This window comes from Phalacrocorax aristotelis, chromosome 1 (genome assembly GCF_949628215.1).
Source record: "Phalacrocorax aristotelis chromosome 1, bGulAri2.1, whole genome shotgun sequence".
NCBI classification, from domain to species: Eukaryota; Metazoa; Chordata; class Aves; order Suliformes; family Phalacrocoracidae; genus Phalacrocorax; species Phalacrocorax aristotelis.
In genome coordinates this window covers 142,015,905-142,037,396 of record NC_134276.1, presented here as the reverse complement: position 1 = coordinate 142,037,396, position 21,492 = coordinate 142,015,905, and the positions used below count along the sequence as shown (strand labels likewise).

The 21,492-nt window shown below is 42.3% G+C and overlaps 1 protein-coding gene across 2 annotated transcripts in view; it reads left to right on the top strand.

The window, feature by feature from the left end:
* The window catches only part of PARVB (parvin beta), a 69,331-nt gene that overhangs the window by 18,177 nt on the left and 29,662 nt on the right, over positions 1 to 21,492 (top strand). For both annotated transcript variants that reach the window (XM_075112844.1, XM_075112856.1), the window contains exons 2-4: positions 7,126 to 7,215; positions 10,076 to 10,146; positions 20,343 to 20,445. In XM_075112844.1, coding sequence (XP_074968945.1) covers positions 7,126 to 7,215; positions 10,076 to 10,146; positions 20,343 to 20,445 — 264 coding nt within the window. The remainder of the gene's footprint in view (positions 1 to 7,125; positions 7,216 to 10,075; positions 10,147 to 20,342; positions 20,446 to 21,492) is intronic.

Here is a 21,492-nt window from a genome sequence, read left to right as displayed (position 1 = left end):
ACCCTCATAAACAGAACAAAACCCCGTGTTCTCATAAACGTTTCTCACTGGATCAAGTATTGGATATGCTGCTACCATGCGAGATACATATTCTACCCCTGGCAAAAATACAAGGGAGATCTTTGTTCTGGCAGTCACAGAATAGACCACCCATCTGTGTAAGTTTAACACGTCCATCATACAAGGAAGCGTGGCTTGCTCTTTGCAACTAAACTGAAGGATTATTAAAGCCCTTTCTTAAAAGTTGCCTTTAGCTTCTCTCCCCCCTTCTTTTAGGTCTTTCCATTTCTTTAAATGACAGAGCCCAGCCGTTTTGAGTGCCTTGTCTGCCTGCTGAGGCATATAAATAATTTCCTTTATTACCACAGTTCTGCTTTGAATGCAATCCCTTGATACATTGCCTTTATGTGGATTTGATCAAGTCTTTGCCTTTGATCTGCCTGTGATTATTAATTCTCTATCATAATTAATGGAGGCTTTGTCTTTCTCCTGCAGTCTCTATCAAAAGATCTCAGAGCCTTTTGTAAATGTGAAGCAATTAGTAGTGCAGTAGCAGACTGGTGAGTTGCATGTGTGGTTTGTCTCTAGAAAAGAGACAGAGACTCTCAGTGTCTCTGTGATTCTGTATCAGCATACCCTATGTTAGGGGCTGGTTTGAAATCTTTCAGTACAACAGTTTTCCTTGGGAAATACCAGTTTTTATAAAACTTCTTTTTTAATGTTCCTAGAAAGCTTACAGTTTTGGAGACTACCTTTTCTGAGAGTTTTAGGTGTCAGGAGGAAATTCTGCCTCTGTTGGAATGTGATAGGGAAACAGAGGAGCAGCTTTAAGAGAGAGACACTGCAGGGTCTTTACCCAGCAGGGACCTGATGCCTTCTGGTCTGACCCCTCATGTGGGAAGTGGGATCTCAAGTAGATACGTGATCTTTTATGCAAGGGTTGGCTGCTTCATCAGGGGGTTTTGTCCCATGGCCACGTCTCACCTGAGGTGTGAGTGAATGAGGGTCATGTTACTGCTCTGAATGGGGCAGAAATGACCTCGAATATGAACTTTCTATTTTGTGTGTGATTATCTGAACTCTTTGGATATGAGTGGCAGGCAGGTGAGTCACTGTCTCAAAAAGTGCAGCTGTTTGCGTTTTTTGTCTCTGGGAAGAGCAAGGAAACTTGGGCAGCAGTGAGATATTGCGGGCAGGAAAAGTGCTTCCCGTGCAGTTTGCATTACATGGTTGTTGCACGTTTCCCTTCTGTGTGCTGCTCAGACGAAAGAGAATGACACAGTTACTTGAACAGATCATCTGTAATGAAGCCAAGTGTAACAAATCAGTCTAATAGCTTCCAAAGTTAGGGTTTAATCATAAGATGAAAGTACATTGTGTAAAAGTTGTGGTCAGGCAGCGCTGCGGAGCCAGCTCGGTACTGGTTGAATGCGAAGGAAAGCACCATATCCAGAAACCTGTGATTAGTGTCACGACAGCTGCGGCTTTCTGTGGGGAGGGATTCAGCTTTGCAGTCAAAAATAACGAGAGCTAAAATTAAGTAGCATTTACCATCTGTTTTTGTAAGAGGCAGAGGCTTGCGGTCAATTTTTTAATAACAAGGCAGTGAATGGTAAAGACTTAAGAGGTGAACTGTGTTGTTGATAGCTTTTAAAATTACACTGAAATTATTAAGAGTGAAGGTAGAAAGGACCAAATTGTTGACACCAGCTTGATCTTTCTTATAAAAAGGAGGAAGTGGGGACTTTCCTTCTTTTTATATTGCTCCTGCTGACTTTAAAGTCTATTTTCTGACTTGTGAGAAATCCTTGACAGCAATGGTGGCGCTTCCAACTTTCTGCAGCTAATTGCTCCTGTTCTGTGCAGTTTGCGTGTAATCCCATGCACCAAGACAGCCTGCCTGGCTTACAGATGTAGTGTTGTATAGCATGTGTGTATGCGATCCGCTCATTATATTAATTTGTTTGAAAGGCCAGCACAGCTTCCAATGTGACTAAATCATGTTGACTGCTGACATTGCCAGGAGATTGTTAAAACATCAGAGGGCTGCCAGGAACCCTTGCTGCTTTCCTGGGGACTGATAGAGAAGTGACCTTTTAGTAGTGAATTTAAATTTCTGGTTTAGGGAAATACTCAGGGTTTTTGCTGAATGCCTTGGCCTCTTGCCCGTCCCTTCTTACATTTGGATTCTGCTAGTGCTGGCTGAAGCGGTTCAGAGTGTTGCCTGTTAATTGAGGATCTGCTCAGAGTGGAGATCTCCAGCCAGAAGGGAAGGAGGCTACACCAGACATCTAGGAGAAATTGTGGCTAACTCTGACAGGTACCTTTCCAAGGCATCATCTTTCTGTGCCTGTAGTTACACCTGACTTGTCCTGTGTAAGTTCACAGCTGAGTCATTTAGACCATTGGCAGGTTTTATGTTAAGGCTGTAACCATTTGGCAGAGTCTGTGTTGTGGGTCAAGGTGGGGCCAAACTCTTTTCATGGGCTGAAGAGCATTCCCTGGATGCTGGGGCAGCTTGTACAAGTTCTGCTGGCAAGTCTGGGGGAGACTTGGGCCCTGGCATGGTGTGGCGTGCCAGCGGGAGCAAACAAACCAGCCTGGGGTAACGTGTACAGGAAAGGTTCTGCTGGGGACCAGTCTGGGCTAAGTGATGCTACTCCATCCAGTACTCAATTTCCTACCCTTCCTGTCTTCCCCTGCTGCAGGTTTCCTCTGACTGATCTATGAAATGAAATGATCAGGCTTTACGGAAAGGTGTTTTACACAGATCTCATTTAGAGAGCAAAGAACTATGCCAACACAGCAGGGGAAGATGTTTCCCGTGGGGAGGGGAAGGGGAAAAGAAGGAGACCTGTGAATGGGGAGGTGGAGAGCAGGCAAGGAGCAGTAATACTTTGTGTGGGAACTCCCATGACTATAACCTGTTGTGCAAGTGCAGCTCTGCTCCACCAGTAAAATTCCCCCTTGTGTGAATGGCTTGTTTGACGTAAGAATCTGCTATAAATCTTAGAGCAAAGCCATTGTTGCTGATACAAAGTCGAAGAGGTTGACGTTTGCCAATCCATTAATATGCATAATCTTTTACAATACATTTGGGTTTGTGAAAGCATGGGCTGAAAGCTGTTCTTTGTTGTAAATTTGCATTAAAACACCTATCAGGTTCTTGTCAGGATGGAGCAACAGGTACACTTCTGAGTATTATTTTAATTGTCTCCACTTGCTCGTTTGTGGGTTCTCTGTTTTTTTCCAGGGTTGTGGCTCAGTTTCCTTTTCCGGCTTCTGTTTCTTTGCTCAGCAGTGATAAGTGAATACTGGGGGCAGTGTGCAGGGAAAATGTCCTCACCGTTTGTTCAAGTGCAGTGTGGAAGGGTTCCGGAGTGCAGCAGGTGTTGGGAATACCCTGGCAAATTTTTGTTCCTAAGTGCAGTTGCTTCTCTGCATGCTGGCTGTTGCTCTGTGAACCTGTGTGTTCCTGGGGCAAGCTGTCATGGTGGGAAACCCGACTGTGCTTTGGCCAGAGGGTGGAGGTGACTTTCTCAGGAAGCTCCTTGCGGAGAAAATGCCATCTTTGAGGCGCCTGCTCTCAAGCGGCCAGCAGCAGGCCAAGGGAGGCACTTGGCTATCTGCAGAAGCGACAGGGATAGGGAGGGATTCCTGGCTGGGACTCCATGGCCAAGTGCTGTGTCCTCCCTCCTGGCCCCTCCCCACCTAGCAGCTGGGAGGCTATCTTAGTGCCTCCTCCTGTGTCACCATGCCCAAATTAACGTAGGTTTGGCAGTCCCAAGGTGGCAGCCCCTTATCCAGTTGCTGCGGCTCCTTCAGCATTCAGGCGACCCATGCGGCTCATCTGCGACCTGTTTGTGCTGCTGGGGCTGGGATGGCAGGGCTCCTGTGTAAGAGGCGCAAAAAAGGAGGTAGGAAGCATTACGTTTGTAGCAAGAATCTCTTCCTAAGCTGTCTGCCTAGGACCTGGTGTACAGGCTGTCTGTAAGCAGGGCTCTCCCTGGGCAGCAGGCTTTGGCAGGCTTTCTGCTGACATAGCTGTGCTTTGCCGGTAGCAGTAGGAGAGGATGTTTTGGTCCTGTGGGATCTGGCCCAGCCGCACTGGATCTGAAGGCAAATGTAAGGGTTTTATGTTGCTCTTAGTGTCGTGAGGGATGGGGGCTTCATACACAAATTTGTATTAATGTTTTCTTTCAGTTTAGTAAATTGCTCAGAAACGAGGTATTTTTGTTAGGAAGAGTGGAGGTCATTTTTATATTAAAAAGAGTAAGTGTATCATCTTAATTGAACTTTGGGGAATAAAACTAGCTTAGCTGCATTTAGAAGTATTCTAGCTTGAAACATAGGCAGCATTTTGTTTATATAGGATACACTGAAGACAGTACTATGTATTCACTGCCCAGAGGAACTTAGCAGCTCTCTTCTGCATTCACAGAGCATTAGGAACAGTGATGCCCTGACCTTACTGAACTCTTGACATTCCCAGAATGACAGCAATGCTATAATAATGAAAAGAGAGTTACATCTAGAAACAAGGCTGGTACTTCCAAAAGGAGTCAGATTTAAGCGGAGCTTGGGCATTTGTAGTCCTAGCAGGGTTTTAAAAATCTTACTTGTAGTGTCCAGTTTCCCTGTGATTTTTCTTGTGCCTCCTGGTGGCTGTATTCCTATTGGCATCACAATGTAGGAACTGCTCAGGTGAGAAAGCTCTAGTTGGGTGTAATGCAAGCGGGGCTGGGTAAGGCATGCTGTTAGAGCTGGTTTGGTCTGTTGCATGAGGCCTCTAATTTCCCTGGCTTTTGTTTGGAGAGTTTTCCAAGAAAATGAGAATGAGTGCAGAAAAGGGGTAATTAAGAGTTTCTTTAATAATGCCGTTTATTCAGGGAGTTAAGTCTCAGCCTGCAGACATTGTATACTGTTTGCAGTGAAGAACACTGTTCTCTTCCCTTCCCTTTGCAGAAGGTACACAATACAGAAAGCAAGCTGTGCTTACTGCCAGCAGCAGCCCCACTTCCCCCAGGCTTTGTGCTGTGTTAGCTCTAACCAGCGGCTCTAACAGCATTCATAAGCCGTAAGGTCTCAAAATATGAGATTGGTGTTTGCTGCTTGCAGAACATAAGAACAGCATTTCACAGTTGAGGATTTTAGTTATGTTCAATATCATGCTGTGAACCAGAATTAACTAACATCTTGGAACTCAAATTAAGAAATGTTCTAACTTGTTTTAAGCACCTGTTCCAAGTATCCGTAAGAGGAGGAGTGAAGATTGTAGCGTATTCTTCCCTGAGCTCTTCTGGGGCAGTAGATTCTCTGTGTTTTCCCTTTTTATCAAGCAGGAAAAAAAGCAAGTACTGATGCAGGATCTTGTAACTTTTGCAGACTGCATGCAAATGATTAGCCTGTGATTTGGTTTTACAATGGGAAAGGGGAATAGTGGCTGTTCTTGAAGGAAGTGTTGTTGGGATACTGTGGCTAACAGTTAACTGTTCCTTCTTTTCTTTCCCCAGAAAAGTTTGGGTAGCAGACCTTACTTATTTGGAAGTCCTTGCTTTTCCCTGAAAAGAGTATGGGACTTGGACCTCTCCCAAAGCAATACCACAAATGCTGTCACAAATTGTCTTAGCCCGTGCTAACACAGAACTCTCACTGAATAGATGGGGCTGTTATGGTGTCTTTGTATCTCCTATTTCAGATGCATGTATTTCAGTAGCTTGGCTTATAATAAATAGTCATTATCTGAGTTTAGGGGGAGATGTGCCTTGGAGAGTGTAAAAGTGTTGCGGCGTTACTAGTGCATTTCTTACTGTCAAGCTCTGTGAAGATACTAAAGAACTATTCAGTAATTGTCCTCAAGTTCAGTTCCTCTGTCATGGTTCAGCCCCAGTTGGCAGCTAAACACCACGCAGCCGCTCGCTCACTCCCCCCACCCCTGTGGGATGGGGGAGAGAATCAGAAAAGCAAAAGGAAAAAACTTGTGGGTTGAGATAAGAGCAGTTTAATAATTAAAATAAAATAGTAATGATAATAATAATTATGATAATAATGCTAATATAATAAAAACGAAAAGGAAGAAAACAAAAAACCACAAGTGATACAACCGCTCACCACCCGCCGACTGACGCTGCTGGTCCCTGAGCTGCAATTGCTGCCATCCCCACCCAGCCAGCTCCTCCCAGTTAATACACTGGGCATGACGTTACGTGATATAGAATATCCCTTCGGCCAGTTTGAATCTGCACTCTTACCTGTGCCCCTTCCTCTCTGGCTTCTTGCACAGCCGGCAGAGCATGGGAAGCTAAAAAAGTCCTTGACTAGTACGAGCACTACCCAGCAAGAACTAAAACATCGGTGCGTTATCAACATTGTTTTCATACTAAGTCCAAAGCACAGCACTGTGCCAACTGCAGTGAAGAAAATTAACTCTATCCCAGCTAAAACCATGACATCCTCCCATGTGGAAGAATGTAGGGAAGTATTTTAATACCCATTTTATCGATAGAGGGTACTTTACTGACTTTCCCAAATGAGAGTTGTAAGTTTAAGACAAGAGCTTGAAACAACAAATTCCAGATCTGTGTCCACCAGATCATGCTACATCGATTTTTAGCCAGTGGCAATGCTAGAATTAAACACATTTTCATCTTTATTTGGTAGGTCTCCCTGGGATTCTCTGAGGCTTTTAATAAGGCCAGTAGCAAGTTGCAGTTCATGGTGTTCTGCAGCTGGAAGAGGTGGTGACGAGTGGTGGTCGTGCTATCAGAAAAGGAGTTTGTGTTTACAGTTTGCTGTCTGCCCTAGACCTGGGTCATCCTGCAGACAAAGCTCACACCCCTTCGTTCTGGAGGAAGAGCACTCTGAGGTTGCTCTTACCACAGAATTGTGTTTCTTGCAAAATATTTTCAGCCAGTTGTGTGGTGGCTCAGCTTAATAAGCTATAAAAGGATGCTACTTTGATTTTATTTTCCACTGTGGCTGTAGTTGATTCCATAAACTGTGGGCCTATTTTGAAATGGATCTACCAGATGTTTTCTGTTACTAAGAATACCCTCTTCAACCCCTACATATCTGCAAACTTTGCATTTTTTGCAGTCTTTCTTTCTGTTTTTTCCCTCTATTCAGTGAGTGACCTCCAAGAAGAAGGTAAAAATGCTATCAATGCACCAATGAACCCAAGCACTGTGGACATCCATCCAGAAGACACACTATTAGGTAAAGTATTTGTGCTACAGACTTCAAGTAAGTGATGATTAATGAAGGTGGCCACTGTGACCCCCATATCCATTGCTTTTCTGTTGAATGTAGATTGCTCAGTTGAAACTGAAAGATTTGGGCATGAGACTTGAGAACCGTTGCATGTCACATGTAGACTAGAAATTTAGAAGGGCTAAAATGGAATTTCAAGAGCAATGCCAGATATGCAGATACACCTAAACTTAATTGTCTTGTTCAGTGAATTGGCAGAGAACTTGAGTTCTTCAGCGATCATCCTGAAGCTAGATATGAAGTTGAGGTTTGCAAAGAATTAGATGGAAAATACTGCTGAATTAATCTGCTTTAGATTTATTTCAGTTCCATTAACCCGTTGGCCTACTGCATCTCAGACATCCTTCTTTGGTAAGGAAGTGATGTCTTCTCTCTCTTTATATATGTATATAGGGAACTGAAGTGCAAAAAGGACCAACCCACAGAAAGCATGTAGCAGAAGTGTGTGCCATGGTTCCCGTGGAACCAGGAGTCAACGTACATACCACACTGTTGTTAACTAGTGGATGCCATGTTCCTCCTTGGGTTACTGCTGCCACTTTGCAAGTGACAGTACAACAAAATGGGGCCTCATACTGAATGAACAGATGAACATTTAGGCTGCTGAAAATAGTAATTAAATGTTATTAGGATAGAATTATGTAAAATAAGCAATGCTTTGTAAAACAAAGAAAAATATTCAAATTCCTGTCCCCTTGTTCCCCCCCTTCCCTGACTCCCTATAAGAGCAACAGCATAATTTTATAGCAAAAAGTGTTAAAAAACTTGTTGGAATAAAACATTTTGTTCTTTCCTGGCCATATGTCTCTTAATCTATGGAATTAGTTGAAGTAAGCTGTCATGGAGACAAATAAACAATAAATTAAAACCAAAAAAGTGTTAGTAATTTAGATTTTCTGATTAGAAGAGTAGCAGTAAATGCAAAGTACTGTTCTTCTGAGACGTGGGCCAAGTGTTGATTGCTCTGTGTATATGTACGGATCAGGAGTGTCTCCAATGATTTCTTCTGGGTACCGCTAAAGGTGTGTATGATTTTAGAAGATGCAGGACCACTTCTGAAGGCCTGTTATGCAACGACATGACCACTGGTGAACCTTAAACAAAGTTCTGTGGTGAATTGTGTACCATTATGGGTATGGCTTTCAGTTAGTAGTATTTTGGGTGTGTAGTGGGTGTCACTTCCTTACGACTAGACTCCCTGACTCATCCTAGGCAGTAATGAGGAAGTAAAGGAACAGGGGGAAAAAAAGCAGCAAAAGAATTAATGTGTTTTCGTAAGTTTGTGGCAATTTAAGTATGTTCAGATGACAGGGTCTTATTTTTTTAATATAGATAAGGGGCCCTGGAAAATACTGAACCCAAATGTCTGGGTGAAGTCTAAGGTAACCAGTTAAATGGTATAGTCTGTCTTGTGTCTAGGATGTGCAAGCGTCATGTTTCCCATCTGAGAACAGTGAAGTCTAGCACTGCAGTAGGGAGTCACTGTAGGCTGGTCATTGCCAGGTTTTGAAGGGTTCCTCTATGCAGTGTGGCAATGGCCTGACCAATGGTCATACCGAAGCCCCTCCTTCGTTGTCATGCTGGAAGGAATTGAGAAATCAGTAGGAAAATAGGATTCCATATGGCCTGCCTAGACTCGGCTAAAGAGAAATCCATAGGGTTTATAAATAGTTATTGTAGCTGAAGAGATGTGGATCTCCTCGCGTAGCTGTGACACTGTCACCCATCCTTGTGTTCGTGTTGTGTAGTAGCCAGGGTTTGCTCTCCACTGAAAGGAACAGATATAACCTGGATCACAGCTACCACTTGACTACTAAAGAAGCCAAAGTGAATGGTACAGGGAGAGGTCTGCTACTTGAAAGCAAGCACCAGAATTTAAAATACGATACTTACTCCAGCTGCTTCCCAAATACTGGTATTCATATCTACATTAGCATATAAACATGCACATAATGCCGGTGTCTGTGTGTGGTGTTTTGAAGATAATTCTGCCAAAGGTTGCTTGATTGTCAGCATTACGGAGCTCAAGTTGATTTTGCTACCAACATTTCTGTAACAAAGCATCCCTTCTAAAAATTCATCTTTATATTAATACCTCCTGTGTTTTTACTGTTGGCCATTGGAGAGGATTTCTCACATCTCTCCATCTCCCAGCAACAAAAGAAATAGAAGACACTGCACCTGAGAAATCTATTTTATGTTCTTCCCCCATACACAAGTACAACCGATATAAATTGGGCTAATTTTCACTCTCCAGCTTAATCAGAGGTTAAGGAGTTCATGCGTGCAGGGCTGCATGTGTGGCCAGGTATCAGGGAACCAGAAAGTGGAGGCACAAACTGTCAGCCCAAGTCTCAGCAGTTGCACTGAATGTAGTACCATAAGCTTTCTATAGTCTTCAAGATGGTGTAACTTGGGACAGGTTTTCAAATGGAAATTGAATAAAAATTGAGGAGAGGGAGAAAAGTAGTTGACTGCACTTTTTGGCATGGTAATATTAGCATGCCCCACAGGGTATAGAGGACAGTGATTTTCCTGAAGTGTTCTGCATACAGCAAGGTCTGAGCTGGGGAAGGTTAGCAGAAACAATCTTATTTTACAGAAGTTAGGGCAGTGTTATCTTTCTGTATGTCTCTAAAAATACCTAGCACTTTGATCATCGGATATTCCCTTGCTGAGAGGATGAGTAGGCACTGTCATTTCTCGATCAGCTGACAGGCCACTTCATGATTAGGCATTGTTGCAGTATTTCAGCAGTGTACATTTGAAGTGGATCTCACTAAAGTTTCCCATTTTACTTGGACAGAGGAGAATGAGGAACGCACTATGATTGATCCTAACTCAAAAGAAGACCCCAAGTTCAAAGAACTGATCAAGGTAAGAAATCACTATTTTGTTCTTCTTCAAGCCTTTAACTAGTGAGCTGGAGTCATTTACAAGCTGGTTACCAAGAACAGAGTTGAGGAATAACAACTCGTTACTGAAGTATATCTGTGAAAACTGAAGTCATCAACAAGGTAAAGCTAAGAGCAGCAACGAGAGAAACAAGAAAAGGCTGAATGTCAGAGTGCTCATGGTAGTTATGGAGTAAAACTCCATTGTCCACTTATATCCTTGTGATTGTCACAGCAAGGATCAGTGCTTAGCTTGAATACACCTGCAGTCACTGCGCATAAACCTAGGTTCCTTCTGTTTATGAAAACAGGGAAGGAGCTTTGCAAAGCATTAGCAAGATCTCAGGAGAAGAAAGAGAAGGACTGAAATGAGCAAGGGAATGGTAGGGGACGATGAGGAGAACTCTGGTGTTATAGGAAGGTTGGAACTGAGATTCTTCTTGCCCTATATTCTGGGTTTTTTTTTAAGAAAAGTCCTCAGTTTACCTGTGTGCTGGGGCAGGGGCCGTGTTGTCCTGAATCTGTACTGTCACTGGAGACACCTGCCCAAGGTGTTGATAATGGTGTTTCCAGCTGTGCTGATGTGAGGAGTGGCTTCCTGCCTCAGCAGTGCTTTTAGTTTCTGCCAGGTATGATGGAGGATTCAATCTTGAGGGACTAGTGTTCAGGAGTTTTTGAGGTTAACATAGTGAAAGCTTGAGCAGGAAGGGAAGGGATGGCAATTCTGAACAAATGTGATCTCTTTCTGAAAAGCATTTGTCCTTGTGTTATACTTCCCACTACACTTCCTCTTTATGATTTTAAAATTATTTTAAAAAAATATTTTTTGTTAGAAACAACAATGCAGCTCTAGCAGGGTGGCTCTGAAAACTTTGGGTAGTGTATACTGTCCCCAGATAGGGAGTTGAGCTGTGGCACCTTCCCTTCAGGAAACCTATGTATCCTGGCTGCACAGATATGCTTCACAGAATGCCGCAGCAAATTGCTCTCCTGGTACATCTTTAAAACAAGCCCAGAGACCTGTTATTAACACTGCAATAACATGTTTAGGATTACAAAACCACATCAAACAGAGTTTAGCAAGGAGCTGTGCTCAAATTTCTCTGTTCTTCTGATTCACCTGGAACATACTCTGTTTATAAATTAAGTGCATTTGCACATTTCTTTCTTTGTTAGTACCTAAATCCATTAATTCTCTCAAAAGGTACAGTCGCCTTGCACCACTCTTTCACAATGTACTGTGGTTTCTTTGCTAGCGGAGCAGCGATCTTATCGTGAATAATTTAGCTGAACCAGACTTGTTGCGGTCAAGGATCCACGTGCACTCCATAATGCAGGAGACTTGATACTGAGATGAGAATTGCTTTTAAATTGGGAATTTTGGTGTTGAATTTAATATGAGTTGGTGAGTCTTCCCTGGATGCCATAGTCTAGCAAGGTCATATTTTCCTGTTTAAAAACATGAAAACTTTGAGGAGGAATGAAAATCAGGGCTAGAGCAGTGCTCAAGAATGTGTCTTGAGTGCTTACAGTGCATTGCAGAATCAGGCTCTGGTTCATTGCACCAGTTTACACTTGCATGAAGAGAGAGAAACGTATTACCAATTGAACTGGAGCAGCTGGTGCAGGGAACAGCATGTAACTGGAGACTGTTTCCTTGGGATCCTCCTCAAAGGAGACGTGTCCTGTAGAGTGCCTACTTGAAAATTATGTAAATTATGTAAATTAGGTAATTGCTAATCATTTGCATACCCCTCAGCAGTTGAGAGTTTTTACAGAGGTTCGGCTAGAGGAATATTTGACACTATGTTGTGAATTTGTAAGGCAGGGAGAGGTCTGAATTATATTGGCAAGACCTATTTTATGCCACAGAATTTGGATAATGCAAAAAAAAGAGCAATTCATTCCTTGTTTTCTGTTCTTCAGTGGTTAATGACATTTTCCAAGAGCCCCAGTGCTGGATGAGAATTAGCCATGTTAAGTGCTATTCAGCAGCAGCCAGCAGAAAAGACTGCCTGCGCCACAGAGCTTTAAATGAAAGATCTCTGTGGACTAGCAAGGAGTGAGGAGTTGAATACATTGAGGTTTTTATACTTCAAAGTGATTCTCTCTCTTTTCCCCTCAGAGAGGAATGTGTCAATAGCAGCAGTGGAGCCTCATGCCTTTTGAAATCTGGCAGTGTGACTTAGTTTCTTTGGTGCCAGCCCAAATCTCTTTCAACACCAGAGTTAGACGTGCCAATGGTTTGCCATCATTGATTTTGAATGTTTCTGTTCTCTCAGTCACTTGCAGTTGGGTAAATGGATCTCAGTGCAAAGAAGCAGCAGAGATACCAGTTGCTGACGCTGCTTTAATATCTCTTTGTCTCCACAAAATGTTGTTTTAATTTCTGCTGGCCTTATGCTATAGGGATTATATGCATAGTGGATTGATCAGTGCAAGCTTGTGTGAGCGTTTGAAAGTGATTTTGACAGAGCCACTTTAACTCTGGAGAGACAGATTGTATAGCATTGTGGTAACAGGGAGAGACCAACAGAAAAAAAAAACAACAAACAGCCTCATTCCTCACTCTTATTAAAGCAAATATACAGTGAATCACCTTGTTGAAGGCTGCTTAGTTGGGGATGCTAAAATACCTGCTTTAAGCCCTCTTGCACATATGAACATCATCAGGGACTAGAATTATGCCACGAAGTGTTGTTTGTCATCATTGACAGTATTCTAAAAATAGTTGGCCACAATTTGTCAATATGAAATGTTCAACTAAGTTCCCTCTGTGGCAATCAGCCTTTTTTTCCTCAATTCATTTGCTCTGTGTGTAATCAAACACAGTTTGGTACGTGGCTGAACAGACCTAAAGCTGAAAATTCAAATCAGGGAAAGAAAGCTGAGTTATCATTTTATTTATGTGTAGGTATAAAAAATGTACTCACAAAATACTCTGTTTCTGGTGTCTGAAATGTGTGAGATTTTACTCATTGCCCAATATTTGATAAGTGCACAACTAACTTAAAGTAAGCATTTGAATTATAAGTTTGGGCTGTTTTGTGATCCCATACAGAGGTGTCCTGTGATACATTGTTTCTTCTTATATACTTCAGAGCTGGGTTTCTAGTCTCCATGTTTTTGTGCATCTGTTTAAAATTCAGTTTCCATTAGTATACAAAGTTCCCTTAGTTGGTCCGCGTCACTAATTGTAAAGAGTGTTTGGGGGTTCTTCTAGCTCTCTTTTGAATACTTACAAAAAAAAAACCAAACCAAAACAAAACAAAACAAACAAACAAAAAAAACCAAAACAAAAAACCCAAAAGGAGGCTGATCTATGGGTGCTTTCCCTGCTGTTCATGTGTGTTTCTTTGTGTATTGGGTGTAAAGGTGGAAGGAATCTTTTTTCCCCCTTCTGGTTTCAGGTATGGCTGAAGGGTAAAAGTTTCAAAAGCTTCATTCATCCTAAAAAAAAGTAGAGTTAATAGGCTGTAGGAATTGAGTTAGAGACTGTGAAAAGATATTTTAACATTTTACATAAGTGGCAGATTTCCTAGGGTTTTCTCATGTATTTTGGTAAGAAAAGTATGAAGAAGAGCTTCTACTGATTGAATCCAAAGTCTTAGAACATCAGCTTGCAAGAATTGTGTCCCGCCTGAAAGCGCCTTGCCTTGACAAAAGACAGCAAGTCACAGTGCAAGATACCTTCCCTCCCTGCAGGGAATTCTGTAAGATTGGCTGATACTGCAAGGACTTCTGGCCTTTAAAGACTCGTCTAAACTTAATACAGATCCAAACACTGCTGCTCTAGATACAGCCTCTAGATACTGCCTGAAATGAGTAAGCATTCTCATTTGTAGTAAATAATTCACTCTCCTAGAAATTATCACCTTTTTCCATGTCTAATTTTATGGCTTTTTAAAATTCACTGTGGTGAAGAGAAGACCAAAATTAAGCCACTGTACTTTTGGTAAGGTTTCAGGTATGACCAGATGAAACCATGCTTCCTAAATGCTCTGTGGTTTGCTTTTGAAAACAAGAAGCCTTCTCTTTGTTTACAGGCTGCCAGTGCTTTGTGCTTACTCAATAGTTTCCAGGCCTGAATATGAATTCTTAATATTAATTTCCATGCTGAACCCTGAAGCCAGTTAAGCTTTCATACCCTTGATCTCTGCTTCCTAACTCCCTCAGAGGTGAGGGGGAAAAAGGGTCACTGAAATCAGGGATTTCTTTCTTTGCTGTTTTTCGTGACTGGGCTTCCTGTTTTCCCATTGTGCAGATGTGTTGATGTATTTCGTCTTGTTTTTCATTTTTTTCATTACTGTATAGTGGTGACTGTGGGGTCCTTATGCCTTTGAACTCTGCAGATTAACTCTAAATATGCCTCGCTGCATGGGAGCAGCCAGCCTGCAGAACAAAAATACTTCACCAAGCTGGTGAAATTTGATGGAAAAAACCCATATTGCGTGAACTAGAAAAAAATAACAAAACAAACCACCACCACAAAAGCAAACAAAAAAACAAAAAACCAAATCAAACAAAAAAACCAAATTGGCCAGGCAGACTAATTTTTCCTCTAGATTTCTAGCACTTTTTTGTTTCAGCTCTCTGCCTCATGGTGAGTTTCAGTTTTCAGCCCAGTGTTTAGTAATGCAACATGGCTCATTTAACCAGACATATGCATTTGTCCTAAAAATGTTACGATAAATGGATGTGTCAGAAGTTAAAGCACTGCTGGAAATTTTACAACTACAAATGCATGTGCCTGAGCATTTGAGGCAGTTCAGAGATGTTTTGTATGAGTATGGATTTGCATGAAAGGTCAGGCGTGGTTTTGAAGACATGGGGATATTGTATAAACATTTTAAAATCACGCTGCTAATCCCGAATTCTGTAGAAGACTAGAGAAAAGCAGCTTTTTATGAAGGTGTGACAAGTTAAGTGATGTAAAAAACATTTCCATGTACCTGCATGCTGTTTTGTGAGTCTCCAAGTACTGAACGAGAAGATGAGTCTTGGGTGCATTGAAGATCACTAGCTACATGTGGGATCTTGTAGAGGCTTCACCAGCTGTTACGTGTAAGGAGAGGCACGGTGTTAGGGCTGACGCTGGGACAACAGGCTTTGCAATAAAGCACTTCCTTGGTCCTGCAGTGTTTCTCTTACACCCATTATTTAATGCAGAAAATGTAGCCTGAGCTTAAAAGGCAATATTGAACTGCAGATGTGTGAAGGGCAGGCACAGAAATGAAGGAATGGGTAGAGAAGTGTGAGACCAGACAGATTGAAGTTAAGCATATTTTCATGCACAAGGAAGAGCTCTCTGCACCTTCTGTCTGCTTCCCACCGAGTACTCTGTGCCTGTATCAAGCTGTTTAAATTTTTCAACATTCAGGTTATTGGATATTTTCTGCTTCTGTCTTTGCATGAAGGAGCAACTACAAAGAACTGGAGAGCTGGCTTTCTGTGAGCAGAGAGTCACAAAGTATTTCTGCATGTTTGTCATTTCAATAAGCAGTATGGTGCTTTATCTCCCTTGTAAAAGTTAAAAAAAAAATTCTGTGCAGAAAGACTTTTCCAGGCTCCTAATTAAGACACAGCCAGGAAATCCAGAGGTGGGACAATAGATATTTGAGGTTGGTTTGTTTGTTTGTTTTTAATTACAGCACTTGCCAGTCTTCAAGGGCTGTTAAAAAACACACTTGGATATTTTTTCTTAAATATAAATTGCAAATTCATTTTCTCTAGCAAAGCTGGAGTTGTAGTCTGAATACTAAAGAAGTTAGAATGTTCTTTGGGATAGTTTTTCTTTCATTCAGGTGCTGAACTACTGAAATAATAAAATAACTATGGCTAGACCTTGTTTAATTTGTATCTCTTTTTTGCCCAAAGCTTTTCAGTGCTAAATTTCTCTGAAACATTTAAGTAGCACATAGTAAGCATTTCCCTTTTTTAGCACCCTCTGCCCAAAGCCACTTCGTGGGTCCTGACTACCTACACTCTTGGAAATGGGATGTTGGCTCCTACGTTAGAAGCTACTTCCAGACTTCTATACATAATTCCTTGTCATCTCCTAGATTCTGACTTCAATACCATTCATCACAGGACAGACAAAAGAAAATGTTTGTTAATGGTTTCAAATAGTTTAGCATCCTGAGTCTTCTTTTAACAAAGCTTCTGAGGACTTTTGGAAATCTGGCCTCTTCCTAGAGGGACTGTAATGGGATTTGATTATCAAATGATAATTACAGCTGAACTTTAGATAGTTTTTGAAAGTCTGCTTTGTAAATCTCATGGACTTTGATTTCTTCAGTTGTTTTTCTGTTGATGTCTATGTGTGACAAACTTGTATCATTTTGGAATTGGGCAGTCACCTTATTGACAGGCTTCAAAAATCTCTTTCTAGATGATCTGGGATGAGAAAGTATCTTGTTATTTGGGACTCACTTTTCTGTATCACTGGCAAACAGTTTTTGAGGTGTAAGATGGTATTGCTCTTCTCATTGTCTTCCAGCTGTGGTAAAACTTTGCTAACTTGTCTAATGTCTCTCTCTATCCCTTTACCATAAATGTCCTTCTATCCCCTGAAAAAAATGGAAAGAGACAAGAATAGCTGAAGAGTTTTCTCTCCAAATGTGGGCATGGTTCCCCACCTGCAGAGCAGAGCTCTGCTGTTTTATTTAGGCTGCATCTTCTTGCATTTAACTTTTGCTGGCTGTAATCTCTGATGAGCTAAATTTGATTGGGGTTTTCAAAGGAGATCCAAAGGTTTGATGCCCTATGCCAGATGATACCTGACATGTTATGATTTTTTGAAAAACCTAGTTTTAAACCTAGAGGAGAAGGACTGGGCAGGGAGAATTTACCTGCTCCAGAGGCTGTCGAAGAGGCATCCTGAGAAATGCTAGAGGGTGAAGCGCAGGAAGAGCAATTGTCTTGACATTTTTCTCTGCTCATACGTGAAATATATATATATATCAGGCTGTGTGACATAGAAGCAAGATGGTTTCCAGGGCATGTTGGAGCATGTGTCAGGAGACAGGCATCCCAGCATTGCTCCTTTGAGCACAGCCCGAGTGAGAGGATGACTGTACCTGCCAGGGCATGGTGCTGCCCTAACGCTTTCAGTCCAGGACCCCAAGTGCCAGGGATAGCCGGTGTGCCAGCAGGCTGGGCTGCTCAAGCAGAAGTGTGGTAGTCAGTTCACTGGCAGTGCAAGCCATGAAGGGGTTGCAGGAGGGGAGCACGAGGCAGGGGAAGGAGAGGGAGAAACTGTATGATCCTCGTGCCCAACAAATTGCATTAGGTGGATGTGAGAGTGTGGAACAACTTGGCGGCATGTGTTGGAATGATGGTGGTAGCTGTAACCACACAGCGGAGGCCATCTGATAGAGGGAATGGCCCAAGTGATAAAGGTTCCTGCAGGATCACAGGGGAGCAGTGGGTCAGTAACATTGGTGCAGACCACATCCTTGTATATCCACATTTGTCTTCAAACATCACCTCCACTTTTCCTTTACCTGCTCTAGAAAAAGCCACTTTTGATGCAAGTTGATGATATTGACTAGTTGTAGTGGGTTGACCCTGGCTGGACACCAGGTGCCCACCAAAGCTGCACTATCACTCCCTCCTCAACTGGTCAGGGCAGAGAAAATGTAATGAAAGGCTCATGGGTTGAGATGAGGACAGGTAGAGACCACCCACCAGTTACAATCGCAGGCAAAACAGACTCAACTTGGGGAAATTATTTTAATTTATTACCAATCAAATCAGAGTAGGGTAATGAGAAAATGAAAACTAAATCTTAAAACACCTTCCCCCACACCTCCCTTTTTCTTGGGCTTAACTTTACTCCCAGTTTCTCTACCTCCTTCCCCTGAGCAGCACAGGGGGACAGGGAATGGGGGTTGCGGTCAGTTCATCACACATTGTCTCTGCTGCTCCTTCCTCCTCATCAAGAGGACTCCTCACACTCTTCTCCTGCGCCAGCGTGGGGTCCCTCGCATGAGAGACAGTTCTTCACGAACTTCTCCAACGTGGGTCCTTCCCATGGGCTGCAGTTCTTCACAAACTGCTCGAGTGTGGGTCCCTTCCACAGGGTGCAGTCCTTCAGGAACAGGCTGCTCCAGTGTGGGTCCCCCACGGGGTCACAAGTCCTGCCAGCAAACCTGCTCCAGCGAGGGCTTCCCAGGGGGTCACAGTCATCTTTGGGTGTCCAGCTGCTCCGGTGTGGGGTCCTCCACAGGCTGCAGGTGGATATCTGCTCCACTATTACCCTCCATGGGATGCAAGGTGACAGCCTGCCTCACCATGGTCGTCACCACAAGCTGCAGGGGAGTCTCTGCTCCAGCATCTGGAGCACCTCCTCCCCCTCCTTCTTCACTGACCTTGGTGTCCGCAGGGTTGTTCCTCTCACATATTCTCACTCCTCTCTCCAGCTGGTGTTGCACAGGGTTTTTTTTCCTTCTTAAACAAGTTATCCCAGAGGTGCTACCACCATTGCTGATGGGCTTGGCCTTGGCCAGTCCATCTTGGGTCCGGCTGGCATTGGCTCAGTTGGACACAGGAAGCTTCTAGCAGCTTCTCACGCAAACCCAATACACTAGTGAATAACTGATCAGAAAAGCTTTATTTTGAAAGAAAGCTCTTTAGAGGAGTCATTTTTGTTATTGAGATTTTTCATCCCTCTGGGCAGCTTAGAGGGCAAAAGTGATTTACGTATGTGAGCATTGATGCTGGTCCTTGCTTCCCACAAATTGACTGGTTGCCGTATCTCACCCAGCTAAAATTTGCCACTTACACTATTTTTAGAGCTGAATTTCAGCCCTGCACATTTTCAGCATGTTTTGGAAATACTAAAGATAGAGGTACACAAAGCATGAGTATTTCATGTTTAGATTGTAAACTTCTTTGTGGACACTAAGCCTAGCAAAACTTACTTGAGGTTGGTAGATTCAATGAACCTGAGCAGCCAGGCTAAATTACTTAAATGTACTTGTGACCAGTATGTTCAAATGCTTGTGTTTCCTAGGATTGCAAGGTGGGTATTTTCCAGTGGAAGCCTGTCTGTGTTTTGGGTATTTTTGCTTTTGTTTCACAATCTCTTGTATATTAAAACCCCAAACTTTTTAGCCATAGTGATGCAGAGAAGAGGCATAAGTATGGGATCTAATCAGAAAGTTAATTTAAAGAACCCACGATTTTGTGTGAAGCAAATTAAAACTGCGGAATTTTTAAATAAGTCTCATGGCTTTAGGTGGCTCTATTTAATGCATTTTGCATGTCTATGATTGGCAATACTCTTTCCCTCTTATAGAATGAAGGATTTAGCAGGATCTAACATTGTGTCTCTTCCCACAGAACTATATTATTTTTGCAAAAGTAATTTAATTTTCTAAATAATAAATTGGAGGAAAGCACTATGGCCAACTTCAAACAGTCAAGGCTGCTTTTCCTGTAACTGTTTGGAAATTATTATCTTTGGCACCTGGAAAACTTAACTTAGTTCCTTTTCTTTTTAAGGTTCTTTATTGTTCATTCCTGTTTTGCAGGTGATTGAATGATTTTTTTGTAGTTATGGTAGTCAGCATATGGGGACATTTATATCTATGTTGCAGAATGGTTATCAGGCCCTTTTGACCAAAATTTTAATTCCAGACTTCTGTATTCTGCAATATCTTAAAATGAAATTCTTTGTTCTGTTGCTAACGGCAGGGATCTAGCCTGTGGATCTGTTTAGCTCCTGTTAGTTGGAGCATTCAGTCTTTCCTCTCTGAAGCTCTTCTTTCTGGTACACCACTCATATCTGTTCAGGGCAGAGATCATGGTGGGAGCGTGGGACTATTGTAATCTATTGTCAGGTCTGCTGTTCCCAGGAAACAGGTAAGACATGAGTTTTGGGACCTGGAGAGCATAGATACTAGCAAAGGTTATTGTTTCAGAGCTGCTAGTTGCTGCTTGCTTTAGAATTGGTGCAATAAGGAGACATTTTAATGAGGAAAAATTGCCATGTTGCAAGACCTGAATTAAATACAATAAAGCAAAAGCATTTCTTTGTCTGTTATTTCTCTGTATCTTGGAAATACATAAGTATGGTTACTCTTGCTCTGTTTTATATTCCTGATTACTGCCTTGAATGGAAGGAACATATTTCAGTATTTTTTAGACATTTGCCTCCTTTTTCTATACTTTCAGGTTCTAATTGACTGGATTAATGATGTGCTGGTGGAGGAGAGAATTATTGTCAAACAGCTTGAAGAGGACCTTTATGATGGGCAGGTGCTGCAAAAGCTGTTAGGTGAGTTCACACAAGAGAAGGCGGCCCCAAAGGCTGGAAGGAGCCCAAAGTTAATCTCTTCCCAAGCTGCAGACAGCAGCATCCATCTCACCATCTCACCAGGGATACCGTTTGTTTCTCTGATAGCTACAGTGTCAGCTTCTCCATCTGTTCTCCTCAGGCTGTCTGCTGAAAGGGGAGGAAATCCAGATGATTCTTAGATATCTGTTTCATGGACTAAGTATAGTCCAGACATCTGAAATATGTGGCAGAAAAAAGGTGAAGAGGTTCGTGTTTACAGTGGGGGACCAAGCAGAAGCCATGTGGTCCAAAATTTTTTCTGTATAGTTTGCTTCCGAAAGCTTTTGGGCTGAGAGCTTTTCTGAGGTCCTGGTCAAATTACTTTTAGGGGAAAAAAATGAGAAAAAGAGAATGTACGGCAGCAGGCACATACTCGTAATGTGCACTTATGTGCAAATGATTCATGAAAGGATATAGTCAGTTGAGCCATTGTAATTTTGCATCCCCCTTACATCTTTGTAATATGTGTGTTCACGCAAGAAGCACAGTGGAGAAAACCTTATGATGATGCAGTGATTTATGGGGATGTTTTTAGCAAACAGAGAGACTTGAATCTTCAAGTGCCATTGTAAATCTGCACTGTTTCTTGGAGACAGATAGTCAGACTTCTCTCAGTTTACCTATGCATGTTTTCAAGAGTGGGCTGGGATGTGGGATGTGTGTGTCAGAGTGTGGCAAGAGGACCTAGTGGTGCTAATTCCACTGGTGCTACTGGATGCTGCTTACTGATTTTCTGCATATACCCCTTAAATAACAAGTCTGCAGTGTTTTGGTGAACATCCACAAGCTTTTAGAATTAGTTAGCAACAATTAACTTTGTGTGCAATTAAAACTCCTCAAAAGTAACTTGAGGAATAAACCAAGAGTGCTTTTAACACTGCTTCGTTAGACTGCAGGTGGGACCATGCAGGCATGGTGGGGAGCAGGGGTGTAGAGTTAATTTTAGCAAATACAGTTGTACTTCTTGATGTATAGACACTGCTGTTT